Source organism: Vigna unguiculata, chromosome 1, assembly GCF_004118075.2.
Source record: "Vigna unguiculata cultivar IT97K-499-35 chromosome 1, ASM411807v1, whole genome shotgun sequence".
In the NCBI taxonomy this organism is placed as follows: Eukaryota; Viridiplantae; Streptophyta; class Magnoliopsida; order Fabales; family Fabaceae; genus Vigna; species Vigna unguiculata.
Window position 1 is genome coordinate 26,468,717 of NC_040279.1, and position 19,563 is coordinate 26,488,279.

At 27.6% G+C, this 19,563-nt stretch overlaps 1 protein-coding gene across 1 annotated transcript; it reads right to left on the minus strand.

Moving 5' to 3' along the window:
• Positions 1–14,274: 14,274 nt before the first annotated feature.
• LOC114183735 (calmodulin-7) lies at positions 14,275–15,818 on the minus strand. Its single transcript, XM_028070862.1, has 2 exons — positions 15,586–15,818; positions 14,275–14,841 (listed from the first exon to the last, which is right to left on the minus strand). Exons 1-2 carry the CDS (start codon positions 15,659–15,661, stop codon positions 14,468–14,470), a joined length of 450 nt encoding a protein of 149 aa, XP_027926663.1. The 5' UTR covers positions 15,662–15,818; the 3' UTR covers positions 14,275–14,467.
• Between the last annotated feature and the right edge of the window lie 3,745 nt (positions 15,819–19,563).

Below are 19,563 nucleotides of genomic sequence, written 5' to 3' on the forward strand. Positions count from 1 at the left end.
CTTTCTTTCTCAAATAGACTCTAAAATTTTTGATAAAGTGAGAACTCTCTTGTTCCTCACACCCTCAATATTTTTTGTAAAATTTTCACTAACTCTTTCACAAACTCACAAAACCAATGCTGGATCTAACCAGCTCTGATACCAATTTGATATCAGTGGGACATAATTTTATCGAATAACACTCATACACGTACAACAAAAACAAGAGAGGAAGAGAGTGTTTCTACTAGAGATGGCAAATAAACCCGTGCCCGTGGGTATCACCCGAACCCGTCCCCGTTTTGACGGGGAATCCCCGCTTTGACTGGGTATGGGTATGGGTATGGGTAATACCCAAAATTTTCAACTGGGGATGGGGATGGGGATGGGGATATATATATACCCGCCCAAATACCCGTCCCTGCTTAAATTACTAAACTATTTATAATTTATTAAATAATCTAAAAAATATATATAAATAAATAATATATTTACACATAAAATATAATATAATATAATATAATATAATATAATATAGTATATATACATATAAATAAAATATACTTTTATATATATATATATATATATATATATATATATATATATATTTACACATATACATGTAATATAATATAATATAATATAATATACATATAATATATATACATAATAATATAATATAATATATATAATATATACGTATAAAACAAATTAATCATTTAACTAGTGAGATCTTTTATAAACAAATTTATAAAAATTTAAAAGAAATATATATATATATATATATAAAAGCATAAAATATCTACGCATATACATATAATATATATACATAATAATATAATATATATTATTATATTTATATTATTATATAATATAATATAATATATACTTAAAATAAATATATATCTATAAAATATATATATATATATATATATATATATATATATATAAACATAAGATATCCACACATATAATATATATACATAGTAATAATAATATAATATATAATATAATATAATATATATAAATAATTATATATATGTATAAACATAAGATATCCACACATATAATATATATATACATAGTAATATAATATATAATATAATATAATATAATATAATATATATATATATATATAACATATTTCTCATTCTCTTTATTTTTTGTTATACACTTTGTTTACTCTCTCAATTGTCTGGTTTGTTTTTCAAGATTTAATTTTGAAGGTAATTTTTCTTCTTCTTATTACATAATTTTTACTCTCTGTACATGGTTATGTTCAAATAGGTGTTCCTCAATTTCATTCTATGAAATAATTTTTAGGTTACACATTTGATTATCTTTATTTATTTATTTATTTTCATGAAAATGTTTGACTCTTATTTTGTAGCTCTTCTTTTTGTTACTTTGGTTATACACTTTTTTACTCTCTTTTAATTGTTTGGCTTGTTCTTTAAGGTTTAAGCAGATCTTCAAGGTACTTTTCCTTTTATCATAATCTTAATTATACATTTTTTTTTTCGTTATATTATGTTCAAATGGATATTCTCAAATTTGGGTCACACATTTAATTATCTTTACTCCTTTATGATAATTTTATTTATTATTTATTTTTTGTTTCATGATAATGTTTAATTCTCAATTTTAAGTGCTCAATTGCATAAATCCTTAATTTAATTCAAGATCAAAAGATGAAGAATCTATGTTTAAATTTGAATTATTATTAATTTAATTTTGTTATTTGTGCTATTTCGTTTAAGTGGTATAATATAAATTTTTAATAGTATAAAAAATATTTGAAATATTTTTAAACTTGATTATTGGTTTTCCTTTTATATTTTGTTAAAAAAGAAATTAACCTTTTTACTTTGTTTGATTTTTTTTTGTTACTATGTTAGTTTCTAGAGAAAATGAGCACAGGAGATCAAGATTTGCAGGTACCAAGTCCACCACAGTGTTCACAACAACCAACTCCCTTTCAAAGTTCCAATAATGACAGTCAATCTCCATTGAATCCATCTACTCAAATTTATTAATATTTTTTGTTAGTATTTTTTGTGAGTTCTCATCTAATATTCTACATTTGGTGTTTGTAGGTGTTAAAAAATTAAAAGGAAAAGATGTTCTCATGAGTGAAAATGAATCTGATGAAGAAGGTACATTATATTCTAGTAATTAAAATTTTCAATTTCAATTATTATATCATATCTAATTTTTCATTTTTTTCTATGTGTAGGTGGGATCGAATGCAAATGAAACCACTGATCATTTGTAAAATTAATAAATATTTTGGTTATTATAAAATTTTAGTAATGTGTAATTTTTTAGCTTTTATATAATTATTTGAATTTCATTTAGTTGTTATTTGATACTTTAATTTGAGATTTATACTATTATAATATTTTTCTTAATATTTGACATCATGAAAATCAAAAAGAGTATGTTATTTTAATATTGAATATTTTGATAGTATCATGATTCCGTTGGTGTGATTTTTAAATTTTTTTTATAAAAAATATTTAATTGATATATGGAACAATAAAAAAATGGGTATGGGTATGGGTATAAGAAAATACCCGTTACCCAGTGGGGATGGGGATGGGTCAAAAGTTGTATACCCGTTGGGTTTGGGGATGGGGATGGGGATGAATTTTTATTATGGGGATGGGGATGGGATCATGATACCCGTACCCGCCCCGCCCCGTTGCCATCCCTAGTTTTTACTCAATATGTTTCAAACTAAAATTGATACATAACTCTTGGTACAAGATTAGCCTTTTATAGGCTTTACAAAATATTATAATATTAATTTTTAGATAACCCACTCAAGAAGGAATTGTCAGTAAAGATCACTTGTGACTCTAATTGAATGGTGCTTACAATTCTGTGCAATTTTGTGTGGTGCCTACAATTAGCTTTACTAGTGTAGCTGCCATTATGCTTTCCAATAAAGTTACATAGCTTTCTCATAAGATAAGTTTTGGTCCAATCAATCATTTTTTATCCGATCAAAGTTTTCAACTTTTGCAGCTTGATTTAATTACTGACTATATTTGGGAAGGAATTAAGTAAAACAGAAATGATATTATAAATTTTTAGTCTCTTATTTGATATGCGACCTTCCTTTGGAGTTTTTTTTGTTTTGTTTTTTTGCGATATTTTTCAAAGCGTCCAGATGTAATAAGAAGTATTTTGTTTAACATTTTTTTCTTTTCATTTCTCAAGAAGTTAAAACTATTTTTATAAAGTTATATATATATATATATATAAGTAATGCTTTTGTACATAGTGATATATGGATATGTGTTTTGTACGTAATAATAAATGGAAATGGATTTGTTTGGAATAATAATGTGTGCGCTTGATTTATTTTCTTCATTTTCAACCTCTCTATGATTACAGATTCATCAATAATTTTTAATTTAAGTAACTAAAAATTTTTTATTGGAGCTCGGTCTACATCAACTCCTCCATCTACAATAGGTATCTCATCTTTTCTCTAATATCAGCATACTCTCCTCTTCTTCTTGATGTTATTCTTTGACAATATCTAAGGATGAAAGTCTAGTAATCCATGAAGTCATGATAAGCATTTGTTTTTATGTTCGTTTGATTTTTTTTTTTTCTATAAACGTTGAACCCTAACTATAAATATTCATTACAAGATTTTTAATATTTTTTATACAATTATATTTCAGTTTTTATTGTTAATACTTTAAAATATACATCAAAATAGGAGCAATTTAAAAAGTTATTAATATAATTTTCTTACCAAAAATTTGTACTTTATACGGTTAATTTTTTTAATGTAAATTTTGTATTATTCATTATGGATTTTAGCTATAAATATAATCCTTCACCATAATTTGAAAAAAAAGTGGAAATATATATATATATATATATATATATATATATATATATATATATATATATATATATTTTGTTGAAGTAGTGGTTGCTGAGAAAAACAATTTTAGTAAAGATTAAGTTTAATTAAACGAGGATTAAATAAAGTTGTCAAAGAGATTGCGATTTTTGGTAAAATATGTGTTCCATTGAAGTCATACAATGGTAACTTTTGTCTAAATGTTAAGATGTTAAATATCGAATTTATCATTGACAACTTCAGTGTAAATAGGGTTAAATATGTTTTTTATCCTTTAAGTCAGTAAAATTTGAAATTAGTCCCTCTTCGAAATCTTATACCAATTTAGTCATTCATCTTTAAAAATACGTGAATTTAGTCATTTTAACCAAATTTTGTTAAGTTTATCTAACGTTTCAAGCACATTTTATGATAGTATTTGAATTGTTTACGCCGTTTGACACATTTTCGTTTCAATGTTAACTCAAATATTATAATAAAATGCGTTTAAAATGTCAAATAAACTTAACAAAAATTGGTAAGAAAGACTAAATCTACATATTTATAAAGATGAAGGACTAAATTGATATAAAGTTTCAAAGAGGGACTAATTTTAAAATTCACTGAAACGTGAGGGATCAAAAACATATTTAACCCATGTAAATATAATGTATAGTTAGATGTATAATCGGTTGTAATTAAGGCTTGAGACTGTACATATATTAAGCAACTCATTAAGTGAATCCAATAGATTAAGCAACACATTTTGTTGTTGATATCGCATATGCATGATAAACTTGTTTGATCTGTATGTGTGTATATCGTCAAAAAGGTTTCTCTACTTTTGAATATAATTATCTCAAACAATGAACAGAATAATGTCTGATACAGAAATATTGGAACAAGCTTGTATATTTTACCTCAATTTGGTAAACGATTTCTCTCTTAAAGCTTTACATTGAAGTTGCTAATGGTAAATACAACTTCAATGTATTTAACATTTTAACATTTACACAAAAATCACTAATGACATATACTACTTTAGTGTATTTAACATTTTAACATTTACGATTTCAATAGAACAAATTCTTTAACATAAATTGTCAATTCTTTGATGACTTTGCTTAATCCCTATTTCATTAAACTTAATGTTTAATGAAATCGCCTTTTTCGATCATGACTTCAATTGTATTAACGAAATCTAGAGATGACAAATAAACCCGTCCCCGTGGGTATTGCCCGAACCCGTCCCCGTTTTGATGGGGAATCCCCGCATTGACTGGGTATGGGTATGGGTATGGGGAATCCCCGACTTTTTCAGTTGGGTATGGGGATGGGTATGGGGATGTACATATACCCGCCATAATACCCGTCCCCGCCATATCTCCATTCTCGTTTAAATTATTAAAATATTCACAATTAATTAAGTAACTCCTATATATATATATATATATATATATATATATATATATATATATATATATATATATATATATATTTTCTATTTTTTTTTCTTTTAATTATTTCATTTGTCATGAAACTCATTCTCATCTCCAATATATTTTTTATCTTATCATAACCTTTATGTAATTATGTTAAAATGATGTATGTTAATAAAAAAAAATATTATGCCTCACATTTGAATATTTATATTATTTTTTAATATTTTTATTTATTATAAATTTTCCTTTCACATGAGAATGTTTATACTCTCAATTTAAGATAATATAAAAAAATTCTTTACTTATTATTATTATTATTATTATTATTAATTTTTGTTTAATTTGAAGAACTCTTTTGTTTCATTGAAATAATTTTCGTTATTTTTCAACCATTAAGTATATATGTTGATATTTGAAAAGTTTTCTTAGTTCTCTAAGATATTTTTCATCTTATCATACCTTAGTTATACATTTGATTTCCTTTGTGTGATTTTTTTCGATAGTCTCTCAAATTATTTCTAAAACACACATTTGTTAGTTTTTTAATATTTTTATTTATTGTTTTTATTTTTATCATGTAGAATAATATTTCGATATATTCTATCTAATTATTTTTTATTTTATAACTCATTGTTAATCATAATGTAATTTTTTCACTTTCAATTCTGTTTGAAGTGGTTAAAATTATATATATATATATATATATATATATATATAATGATATTTAGGAATAGTATATGATAATTCACTACAAGAAAAACATGAAATGGTGACTGATTTAGTCAGTAACCCATATCAGTCACTATTTTTCATCATTGGTGGTAGTAGTTGATTTATTGTCTGAATCAATGACTAAATTAGTGACTGATTCAATGATCGAATCGATAATTGATTTAATGACCAATTTAATTACTAATTTATTTGTAATTTAATGACAAATTTTTTGGTCACTAATGATATTTCTATTTAATTTTAACCACTTCAAACGTAATTTAATAATTAGTTCTCTAATGTATTTTTTATTTTATCATACCTTAATTATACATTTGATTTCCTTTGTGCGATTTCTTTCGATAGTCTCTCAAATTATTTCTAAAACACACATTTGTTAGTTTTTTAATATTTTTATTTATTGTTTATTTTCATCATGTAGAATAATATTTCGATATATTCTATCTAATTATTTGTTATTTTATAACTCACTATTAATCATACTGTAATTTTTTTCACTTTAATTGTATAAATAACTTTTATTTACTACAATATAAAAATTTAATGTAATTGCTATGAATATTTTTTTGTCACTATCCAACATATATTGAAGTTCAAAAGATACAAAATCTATGTCAAAATTTTATTATTATGTTTATTATTTGTTCTTTGTGTCATTTTGATCAAGTGATGTATTATAACTTTTATTAGTGTATAAAAAAGAGATTTATTATAATTTAAAAAATTGAAGTAAACAAACATTTAAAATATATTTTAATTTGAATATTTTTTTTCCTTTTATTATTATGTTTATTATTTGTTCTTTGTGTCATTTTGATCAAGTGATATATTATAACTTTTATTAGTGTATAAAAAAGAGATTCATTAGAATTTAAAAAATTGAAGTAAACAAACATTTAAAATATATTTTAATTTGAATATTTGTTTTCCTTTTATATTTTTTTGAAATATTTTTTAATTTTATCAACTAAGTTCATCAATGTTGTAGTTTGCAAATTTAATAAATGTTTTGGTTCACATGAAATTTTATTTGGTATTCTAATATAAAATGTAAACAATTATAATTTATTTTAAGGTATTTGGCATCAAAGAAAATCCTCCTAATATTGAATATTTCATAATATTATGTTTTCTTTACCGTAATTTTTTTTTCTTTTATAAAAATTAATAGTGAAGTAGTTAGAACACGAGTACGGGTATGGGTACGAGATTATACCCGTTACCCGGTGGGGATGGGGATGGGAAAAAAGTTTGATACCCGTTGGGTTTGGGTATGGGGATGGGGATGAATTTTTTATGCGGGGATGGGTATGGGATAGCGAAACTCGTCCCCGCCCCGCCCCGTTGTCATCCCTAACGAAATCATACTCCCCTTCTACGACTTCTATCATGACTTCTTCAAAACAAAGTCGTGCACATGAGACACATCTTAATTTTGTCTATGATTTTTTAAAACCAGACTCAGATCTGTAATATCAAAAATAAATTAACTCACATTAGAGTTTCAATTAGTTGTTCATTACTCGTATCTTAGTTGTTCATTAGAGTTTCAATTAGTTTTTGGGATCATATTTGAAAAGTGAACATGCAAGAATTCAATTAGGTTTAAGGCTGATAATTTGTATGCAATAAGTTGAAAGGTTTATGGGGTTTTAAATGTTACAACTATTTGTCTTTTGGGTTTTGCTTTTCTTTTAAGTGCGTTTTTGAATGAAAATAAATAAATAAATAAATATATATATATATATATATATGGATAAAATAATTATAAAAAAAGTATTTTTTGTATATATAAAGAAGATAAGTGATTAAAAAAAAGTAAAGATAATATCAAATCACTAACACAAAAAAGCCTTTTAACGTCCGACATTTTCGACCTTTGACGTCTGCCCAAACACCGACATCGTATCGGGACGTCAAAATAACATCGGAAAAATAGCAGACGTCACTTGACGTCGGTGTTTTAGGAGTCCGACGTTATCCAACGTCGGGGCTAGTAACACAGACGTCAATTTTCGCGCTAAAATGAGGGAAAAACCTGAGCAGTTTAACGTCTGTCAGAGCCCGTCAGACGTTAAATAACGTCGGCCCTGGTACGATCAGACGTTAAATAACGTCTGTCAGGGCACACCAGACGTCAAACTGCTCCATATTTTTAAAAAAAATTTGACTGTTTTTACAACATCCATACACCTGAAAATCAGAAAATTCCCAGAACAATTTCATAATACTTTCAGCACAAATGATTGTAGTCTGAACTGGTCGAAAGATCATTTTTATTCCTCTACCACTCAAAATATTTCAGTTATATATGAGGGAAATAAAAGCAGAACTAGGTTGAGGTACATGATTGTTTGTTAAACACTAAAGCATTGATTTTTATTAGTAAAATGATTTTGTTTATATAGATTATCATGGTTTCTATAACAACATTTATGTACTTAAGTACTTAATATGTATGCTAATATTGTTTACAAGTCTAACAAAATTTTTGCTCGATTTCTCCACCTTGAATCTCTTTCTTTTATTAGTAAAAGGACCAACACAATTTTCAAAATATTGATACAAATTGGCACAACTAACCGTATGAAGGCTGCATAGTTAGCATAGACACTTCAACACATCTCCTGAACAGATGCCTTCTTCAAGTCCACCAAATATGTGCACAATTTCTTAATTTCCTGAGGAACAAAGTAGCTTTACTTAGAGCATGAATGAAACATCTGAAATCTTAGATTACAGTTGCTTTTTTAAAAAAATGTTGTTTATGAACTAAGCTGTATTTTGGAAAATAACTTAAATTTGATGAAATAAAATCTAGAGAAAAAGTTGTTCCTTTGACTTGAAAATCTGAAACTTACGATCATTCTTCAACAGTTTCATTTTATCATACACTCTTTTTTATATGTCAAAACTCTTTCTTTTTTCATCCAAACGAACTTAATTATCTTACAATCACTTTTCAATTGACTTATCAAAACATAGAACATTATGATTATAATCAATAATACATATAATTGATTATTAAAATAATATAATTTTGCAATTGTCCAAAGCACACCCTTATATGTCAGCACTACACACATGACTTTTTTTATCAGCAAGCACTACATATGACTAAAGCCCTGTTTGGATAATTTTGTCCTTAAGACTTTATAGGAGAACGAAATAAAGAAAAATAAATCAAATAAGTTTCTCCAGCAGCTAAAATTAGCTTCTAAGCTTATTTGCAAAAGATCTTTTGTATTAGCTTCTCCAAAATCTTCTTTTTAACTTGAATAAGCTAATTTCAGCTTAAGGAGAAACTTTTTTAATTTTTCTACTCATTTTCTTCTCCTTCTAGTGCTTATGGAGTAGTTTGTCTAGCTCTAATTGAAAAAAAAAAAATTATGCCAAAGTGGCTATCACTACATGTTGAAAGCTATTCTACAACTACTTATAAGTCCTAAATAGATGTTGAAGGAGACATGTATCTAATAGCCATATAGAGCACAGAGAAGGTAGGAAAGAAACTACAATTTTTCCCTTTTTAGCCAGTTAAAGGAGTCAATTACAAATAAAACCTATCTCAAACTGTAAAATTTATGAATAACAGGATTCACAAAGGATATCACATGTTGTCGAGGTGTACCACGTGATACTTCAATCCAAAATAAAGCTTGTCCTCTCTTGACTTCCTAGCTTTAAGGACTGACTTTATTTTGAATTAAAAATTAACTTAGAATCTACTGTAAAGAGAAAATCAAAAGAAATGAAGCCTGCAATAATGAACTTCGTATATCTAAGTCTAACCAGTTGAATGATTTTCATAGGCCTCAACACAAGCCTCATTTAGGTATAAATTAAGCTTCTATTATTGAGATATTAACAAACACGCAATTACCGTACACACACACAAGTAATTCTATACATACAATGAACAAATATATACATACAATGAAAAACTAACCTCCTCTAATTGAAAGACAAACTTTGAGAGGAAGTCTAGGGTCTCCGCACACTGCTGGCCAAATGGGAACGAAGAGCAAGTGGGACGAATCTCAAAACGCTGCAAATGGGGATGAAAACGGAAAATAATCGGTTCAAAACGCGTAAAATCAACCCATAATTAAACCCCAACAAGTTTGATGGCGAAAACCTTTCGAAACTCACCTGGAGGGGGTCGGAAATGGCATCGCCGGCGGGAACTCTCGTGGAAAAGATGAACAGCGCGAGGGTTTCTGCGTTTCGCGCAGAGATAAGCTGAAACTTAACGTCGGGGGTGTTATGTCCGACGTTAAGTGACGTCGGGGATGGGAGGGGCCGACGTTAAGTGACGTCTGGCGCGCGCTGGTCCGACGTCAAGGGACGTCTGTCGAGGTGGGGGCCGACGTCCTTTTTTGAGTGACGTCGGGGTATTTTTTAACAGACATTAAGTAACGTCTGCCCCCTCCACGTCAGACGTTAAAAATGTCTCATTATTTACAAAAATGCCACCGCTCATTTTTAACGTTGGGCTTTTTTTAGGCAGACGTTATTGGGGTGACGTTAAAGGTCTTTTTTGTGTTAGTGAATGATCGTAAGAAAAATTGGAATGTGAAAATACCGTTACTTTTTTTAAATAGTGTATAAATAACATAAGAAGGTAGAGATCACTATTTGATTTTGGCCCGTATAAATTGCCACGCGTTGATTTAAGTATAATTATACATCAATCCAGACATACCAATTTGGTTATGAACTCGTCTGTTTTTAACTAAACCTATTTTAAGTGGAGAAAATCTATAAATTTGAAATGGGTATACTTTGAATAAAATGTTGATTATCATTTAATGACCAATAAATAATTAATTTATCAATTATATTATTCTTTCACTTTATAAAAGATTGGTTATAATGAAATTTCAATAATATTTTTGGACATTTATATTAACTACAGTACTACGAGTACATTGAGTTTTACCCAAAAGTTGAGGACATTGATTGGCTTTTGGCATACTTTCAAAAACATATTGATGATCTCTAGCACGATTCAGACCCGGCATTAGATCTAGTCATGCAGCTGGTGGCTTGGCATCTGTGTGAATGATGCAAATATTGTACATAAATTCTTAACGAAGAAATTAAGTAAAACAGAAATCATATTTTAAACTCTTTAGTTTCTTACTTCATTTTTACTTTGATGTGACGGCTTTTTACTTCTTTTATTTTTGTTCGATACTTTTAAGCGTTCGGGATGTAGTGATGGGGATTTCTTTTAACGTTGTTCACTTCCATTTTCAAAAAGTTTAAATTATTTTGTTGCATATAATGCTTATAAATAAATTAAATTTCATAAAAAGAAATCTAATTTTCATCCTTCAAAATTTGAAATATATACATTTTAGTTTTGGAAGTTCATTTTAAAATAAAAAAATAAATAATATTAATATTAGAGACCTAAATATTATTTTAGAAACATAGCATAACATTTATCGTCTAATGGTCTCATAAACCTTAATTTTTCAATATTAAAATAAAAAAAATTATTTTATAATGTCAAAAAGTTATTAATTTTTTCATTTAATTGTAATTAAGGCCAATAATTAATTAATTCATTTTTATCCTTTATATTATCCTTCGAAATTATAAAAAACGAGTTATAATGAAATTTCAATCATCTCCGAGGACATTTATATTAACTTATTTAAGAAGTTTAAATCCATCCGCACCACGGGTTTTGTCTAACACAGTGTTCGTATGAATGAATTGTATTGTTGAATCGACTTTAAGAGAGTGGATTTTGGTGATCCACTTGGTTCGTTTTTCATGATTTGAAGGGATATGCGAGAGCGTATTTGGAGAAAAAGATTTTAAACAAATTAATCAAGTAGTTACTTTAATTATTTTGAGTTCTTTAATTTTAAATTAATTGAATAATAATCTTTTAGAATAATTACTTTTAAGTCTTTTATATTTTCATTTCTTGCATCACATTGCTTACATATATTGTGTTTGCCTAACCTTTTCGTTGTAGGTTTTATAAGAACTAAATTTTTAAAAATTAATTTCAAATTTCTTAAAGAGACAATTTTAGATTTATCCAAAGTAATGTTTTTGACTACTCGTACAGCAATTCTAAAGTTGCTATAATTTTCTATTTTTAACTTTGCGATAACCATCACCTTTTGTCTTATTTTTTCTCACTTCTATCTAAATATTAAATTTTGAAAATTTTATAAGAAAATCAATATATATATATATATATATATATATATAAATTCACAATCTAACTGAAAATTCCATTTCTCGAAGAAAATTATGATATGTTTAACTCATTTTGGAGTACAAAGGTAGCTCTCCATCACCACAACATTTGACTTGGAGGATAATGCTCAATAAAATAGAATTAAAAGAAAATTTAAGGAGGAGATGATCATAATTATTACAAACATTATGTGCTTTATGCGGGTTGATGGAGGAAGATACAACCCACTTATGCTTAACATGTATTACTGTAGACAGGGTGTGGGACTTGTGTAATAAATGAGTGGGTGGGTATAAGTTCAATGCAACAACATAATCACTTAGATATACATTTCCAACAATTATATTTATTGGCTTTGAGCAACAAAAGAAATAAATTATGGAAGTGCGTTTGAATTTCTATTATTTAGAACATATGGCAAAATTAAATGCGTATGAATGAAATACAAAGTTTCAAATGTTTTTTTTTTCTTCTTATAATGATCGAAATTTATGTTCTATTGAATGCATCAAATTTGTGACCTAGTATCCTCTACTTAGAATTTATGGGAGGAAACCAATGTTCTAACCCAATCAGACTTCCTAGTCTAGAAGTCTCTATGGTTTTTGCAGATATTTATAGAGGTAGATTCACTACTTGGGCGTACAACACTCTACTATTTTAATAGAAATCATAGTGGCAGCAACTCTGCGTCTTACTATAGCACATGAACCTGATTTTTAGATACAAGGACTGCAATATTAAGGGTTGCACTGCACTTCCATTATGTGCACAACTCTTATTCACAAAATTGGGACAATTATAGCTCGGAAATCAGGGGTACATTACAATATTTGTAGCTGATGTTTTTTTTAACGAAGGTAGTAAAAGGAAATGTGTTTTTGTTGAGTATAATTGTTATATCTATGACAGAAACAATAACTTTGTATAAGTGTGGAGACACTCCTAGTATTTCATATATATATATTCGCTGCTGATAAAAAAAAATCATTTGGACCGTCCTTGATTCAAAATTTTACGTCTACCTTTATAATAAATTAACGTTAACTTCAGTTTGTGTGAATAGCTAAAAGAGATATTTTTATTGACCCAGATAAAAAAATTCATTTCGACTTGGTAAATGAACAGATTCTCTGGGAACTAAATGTTGTTAGTGAAGTCATATCCGATATGGTTGTAAGTAATGCTAATATTTCACCTGTTAATATTGGAGAATGAAGTTGAAATTGTAAATCGAGTACTAGAAAATGAGCAGTGCATCTTATATCTAATCATCATAAGAGTAATGCTGATTTGAGTTTGAATGTGCACAAGAATAAAGCATGGAGTTCACTGGAGATGTGCATTCAGATGATGGTAGAAAAGATAATGTATATATTAATAGGGTCTAACTGGAAGTTACATTGGAAAGGGGATTTTTGTTTGTTGGTATATATTATCTTTTTGGACACTTATAAAGGAGGGATTCAAATTCTCATACTAAAAAATGTCGAGTTTGAAGACTGTACATTTCATGATTCTCTATGCCAGGAAGGACTGAAACAGAACATCAAAACCTACAATGTTGTATTCAACTGCATAAGACAAACCAAAAATGGGGAATCTACTTTTGCTTGGATTGCTAAAAGGGTGGAAAGCAAGCACAGATAGGATTCTGAAATATCATGTGCTACAATAAAGGTAGGAATTGATGGAGATATAGGGATTGGAGCCTACTAAAATAATGCAACTATAACATGCTCACAAGAGAGTCATCGATGAAAATAAGGAATAAGTCTTATCATATTACTCCTACTTCAGCGAGTTGAATCAGAAAAACCAAGGAAGCATGGCAAAATCAGAATTACAACCTAGAATTAACAAAAACCTAGAGTTCAAAAGGTTGTATGTTTCAATGCAATGAAACAAATATTTGTGCGAGTATATCAACCGTGTTTTAGTCTAGATTGCAGTAATTTCAAAGTTATTTTACTTACCTTGTCTTAGACAATCACTAGAAACCAGAGTTAAATAAACATCAAAAGACACCATTGCAACATAATGACCATTAGCAGCAGTGATTTCCACTAAATGTCGTTAAGATTGAATTCAAAAAGCATCATATAAAAATTTAGAAAGAAGACAGAAATGACAGTAGACAAGGACTAGATGTTCTATATAGCACAGTCATAATTCAGAAATTTTCATCAATTGAATTCAGAATTTAGTGGAGATGGTGTACCATCACTTGGCCATCATGACCTTAACAAACTCCTCATAATTTATTTGGCCATCACCGTCAACGTCAGCCTCTCGAATCATCTCATCAACCTCTTCGTCAGTGAGCTTCTCCCCAAGGTTGGTCATCACGTGACGGAGCTCAGCAGCAGAAATGAACCCATTCTGGTCCTTGTCGAACACTCGGAACGCCTCTTTCAGTTCCTCTTCAGAGTCAGTGTCCTTCATCTTTCTGGCCATGAGGTTCAAGAACTCAGGGAAGTCAATGGTGCCATTGCCATCAGCATCTACTTCGTTGATCATGTCTTGGAGCTCTGCCTCAGTGGGATTCTGACCCAAAGAACGCATGACAGTTCCAAGCTCCTTTGTTGTGATGCAACCTGCAACAACATCAAACACCATGTAAAAATCACCAAAAGAAAAAACTCCCAATTTGACTCATGCTTGCAAATCTTAAACATGCTCAAAGGGATGGATGCCACATACACAATGATAACAAGATTTCAAATCCTTCTGCAATCTGCTTAAAACTTAAATGTCTTTCAAATTATCTTTTATTTGGACTTTTCAGATCCCTTCCCCTAGGATTTCAAATAAAATTGAAAGAAATAAGAATAAATAAATCATTTTTTTGTTCTATCATTCTTCTACTGGAGGCGATAAACTATATACCCCAGGTTTAAACTCCACAACAATAATCAAGCTAAAACAATTCTTGCTAGTTCTTCCAATCTTCTGGAAGTTATTTTGTTCTTAGAATATCTTGTAATTAAAATCTGGTTTAGTATTGAAAAAAAAAAATGAGAGGATTCTTATAAATAACAACTTAAGAATATATTAAACTTTGAAGAATCAATAAAATTTACCATAACGAAGGTGAACAACAATACTTTTTAATAAACGGACTCATATTTTCGTAAAATACGAATCATAAACATGGGTGGAGTTCTTTCCGATTGCAATCATGATATATCTGAGGTATTAATTTTGGGAAGCAAAACCAAAAAGAATTAATAAATTGTTTCATTTAATCTTTTCTCTGTAGAATAAAGTGATGAGGATAACGAATCGAAAATCGAAAGAAAAAATTGAAAAAGAAAGAGAAGTGATTGGTGGGAAGTTACCATCGCCATCCTTATCGAACAAGCTGAAGGCTTCCTTGAACTCGGAGATCTGATCATCGGTGAGTTGATCTGCCATTGTGATTGGAATGAATTGCTCTTTCTTTCTTTGAATGGATTTTTTTTTCTGCTTTTTTTTCTGAAGAGAGAGAAGAGAAACGAAGAAACTGCAGAAAACAGCGTTTGAATCTTATTCCGACAAAACCTCTCGTTTTATCTTTTTTCTTTACCGTAAATAAAATTTACTTATTTCCGTTTTTTTCTATAACAACTCCTTATTTTTCATCTAACTGTTCTCCTATTTTATTCCATGGCCCATTTCAAAATTAATAAGTAAGTCAAATATTACTCATTGACCAACATTTTATTTAGAAAAATATATATTATTAAGGTTCACGCGTGAGAGCGAAGACTTTTCTTTTTTCAAAATATATCTAAATAAAAAAAATCCACAATATACTAAATAAAATTCTGCCCAAGTTAACTCAATGGGTATATACTTACCTAAATCAACCTCTTAAATGTTCATATTGTAAATTTGGTATCAATTTCTTTTATAGTATTTTTTTACCCTTTTTTATATTTAAAATAAAGTTTAAATTATTTTTATTTTATTAAAAATAATTAACAATTAATCCATTTAATTGGATTAATATATAATACATTTAGTACTATTAATGAAATAATTTTAATGATAATTAATGTTGACCGATTTCTTTAAAGTAGTATAATTAATTATCATTAGTATTTAATTTAAGATTATGATAATTATTATTATTATTACTAAATGTATTTATTCAATTAATAAATTTCATAAATTGTTTTTTAGTATTTAAGAAAAATAATTTAAATTATTTTTTAATTTAATTAAATATATTCTTTTTGAAAAACTAAATAAAAAAATCGTATATTATTTGAATTTATGGGAATTAGAAATCAAAATATTATATTAAATAATAAATTTAAAGTAATGTGATTTAAAATTATTAATACTATTCCATATCCGTAATTGTTACATTTAAAATATAAATGAATGTGTAATTTGTAACGCAAAAAAAAAATAGAGAGAGTTATATTTATAGATTGCATACATGTAGATATTAAGCAAAACTAACTCAGGCAAACCTAAGACATGCATAAATATACTTAAGATATAATAATAGTATTTTTAGTAAAGTTTTTAAATAGAAATTAATTTCTACATAGCTCAAAAATAAAGATAAGGACTATGATTACACACCACACTATATATCCATATGCACAAAACTACTCTTTAAAATTTTCTTGGTGATCCACACTTTTATTGTCTCGTCTCACTATTATCTAGAGCCTCATATGCTTAGGTCACAAAAACAATCATCGCAAAAGAGAATAACATAACATTCAAAACATAAAAAGAATGGGTAAACTTATAATAATTTTGAACCATTCATAATACTTATACTCTCACGTCATACTAGAATTACTAATCGATAACAACACAATTCATATTATAAAGGAATTCACCAATATACTAGTTCTAGACTTAAATCTAGATTTATGCATTTAATCAGATAATCATGCACTTGTCATGTGATCATGGATAAAGTGTCATGATTAACCCAAATTTATCAAGTTTCGATCATATATTGATAGGGTAAATTCACTTGTATCATTGTCAAGATCACAAATAAGTACATAACACACTGCTAACACATCAAGTAAAAATGCTCTTTACAAAAGATAAACCTAAGAAATAGAGTAATAGTAAGTGACTAACTTTTCTAAACGAGGGCAATAATGAAAACTTACTTTGTTCAACTCTTTGACTAGATGATTATGTAGAACTCTCCACTAGGAGTGATCCTACATACCCTAGTCTTCAATCATATTGTGGTCAAAATTGAAGAGAGAATGCAGAGAGAACACCTAGAGAGAAAGTTTAGAGATACAATAGTTTTATATAAATGAATTTTCACTATTAAAATTTTTTATATAGTTTAAACCTTTTAATAATAAAATATTAGTTCTATTTTTCTATAAAAACCACCACAAACCATTTTGTTGGTTTTCACATAATTAACAATATACATGAAGTATTAAATTAATAAAAATAATTGATAATAGTAATTATTATATTATTATATTATGAACTAGAAAAAAAGTAAAATATTTATTGAAATTATTATAAATAATCTTAGTTATTATAGAATATATTAGCTATTAGTTATTATAAAAAGTAAATTATTATAAAATATATTAGTAATAAAAGTAAATATATATATATATATATATATATATTAGTGTTAAGTGTAACACTACTCTTCAAAACACAATTTCAACAAGTGTATTGAGTTAATTGTACACAAAAACAAGTGTATATCTACAAAGGCTTGTTCAAAATCTCAAACAATTTAATCTATCACTGATTTGCATAAAACAATGTATGACAAGATATTAAGGCAAAATGTAAATAAGAGCTAATTATGTTTGAAATAACTAATATACATAAGTGTATTGAGATTGAGATTGAATTTCTCTTATTTCCTTCGACTGTACTACCACGGATTCAATGTATAATAATGCAATTATCTAGTGTCATTAAAAATACATAGCTCATTCTATATCAATTCCTTCAATTTAGAAATCTAAGGACTTCACTCACAGCATTGATTCCTCAACCACTAATGAATGAACCCTTGGTTTAAGTGTTGAACTTGTCTCATCTAAAGCATTCAAATGTATTCCTAGCATTCCAGCACATTTGATGATTTGATTGGACCTTAGATTTAAGATTAGTTTCCTACTCAATCTAAATTAGTTAAATAAGATGAGTGATTAAGTCATCCAACATTCAAACATAAATCAAATCATTAAAACTAAATAAAAGCATAGTTATATATATATATATATATATATATATATATATATATATAAGCATCAATACAAAGAATTTGAATAAGCTACATCCAACCTCAATACAAGAGAGTTTATCCATTAAGATGATGATTCTAGTTACAAGCACATGGATTTGTTGTCCCTCTCTCATAACCTCTTAAAATGCTACAATGAAAAGCATAGAAAATTGTCTAAGAAAAGGTATAAGAGAGAGCTCCCTAAAACAAAGTAGCACTATGTTTTTATAGAAATAAAAGTTGATGTTCAACTCCAACCTTCAACAATCAATAGAGGTTTCCTCTTATACAGAGTTTTGTTATGACTTAAGCTTCTGCTTTGGTGTTCAGCCTAGAGGTTTCGTCATTGGGAAGGTTTTCTTTAGGCTTAACTCTTCATCTTAGTGCATAAGCTTTCCAAATTTGATCAATTTAGGATTCTCTCTTCTGAGGGTTTTCTTCCATGGTTCAACCACTCGCTTTGGTGCTTTGTTGTGAATACAAGGTTTGACATTTTCTTAACTACCTGTTAACGCTCAAACAATCATGGTGCTTAGTTGCATTGTTCTTTTAATTTTGCAAAAAGTGTTGCATTTTCATAAAAAATCATTAAAATTACACTTAACTAATTACTAGTACCATATTTTGTATTTCTAAGCTATGAGGGTATGGTTTACTTAAGAATATATCAAATTCATGCATCTTAAATGTAAAAACATATATTAAATCAATTAAATTGTAGATTTATCAATACTTGTGAAAGTTGTTGAAACAAGGATAAACGATGTACTATCATTCTTGGTATTTCTTTTTATGTATCTCATAATCGTGTTGTAATTTATTATATCTTTTTTCTTTAACAATCCATTCAAATTGCTGAAAAAATTTTTTTTGATATTTATTTAGTCCAACTCTTTATACATGAACTAATGCTTTTATTTGTATGTTGCTCGTGTCAAGCATAAAAACATTTATATATTTTATTAAATATAAATATTGATAGTTTATAATATCATATAAACTAGATATATTTTAAATAATTCTTTATAAAAAATAAATTTCTATTTTTTCCTGAATTACAATTGTTTTGGTAGATTCTATTCCAGCC

Coding starts and splice junctions, on each gene's coding strand:
- LOC114183735 (XM_028070862.1), bottom strand. CDS start 15,661: ATGGCAGATCAACTCACCGATGATCAGATCTCCGAGTTCAAGGAAGCC. Junction 14,842..15,585: donor GTTCGATAAGGATGGCGATG/GTAACTTCCCAC, acceptor ATGTTGTTGCAG/GTTGCATCACAACAAAGGAG.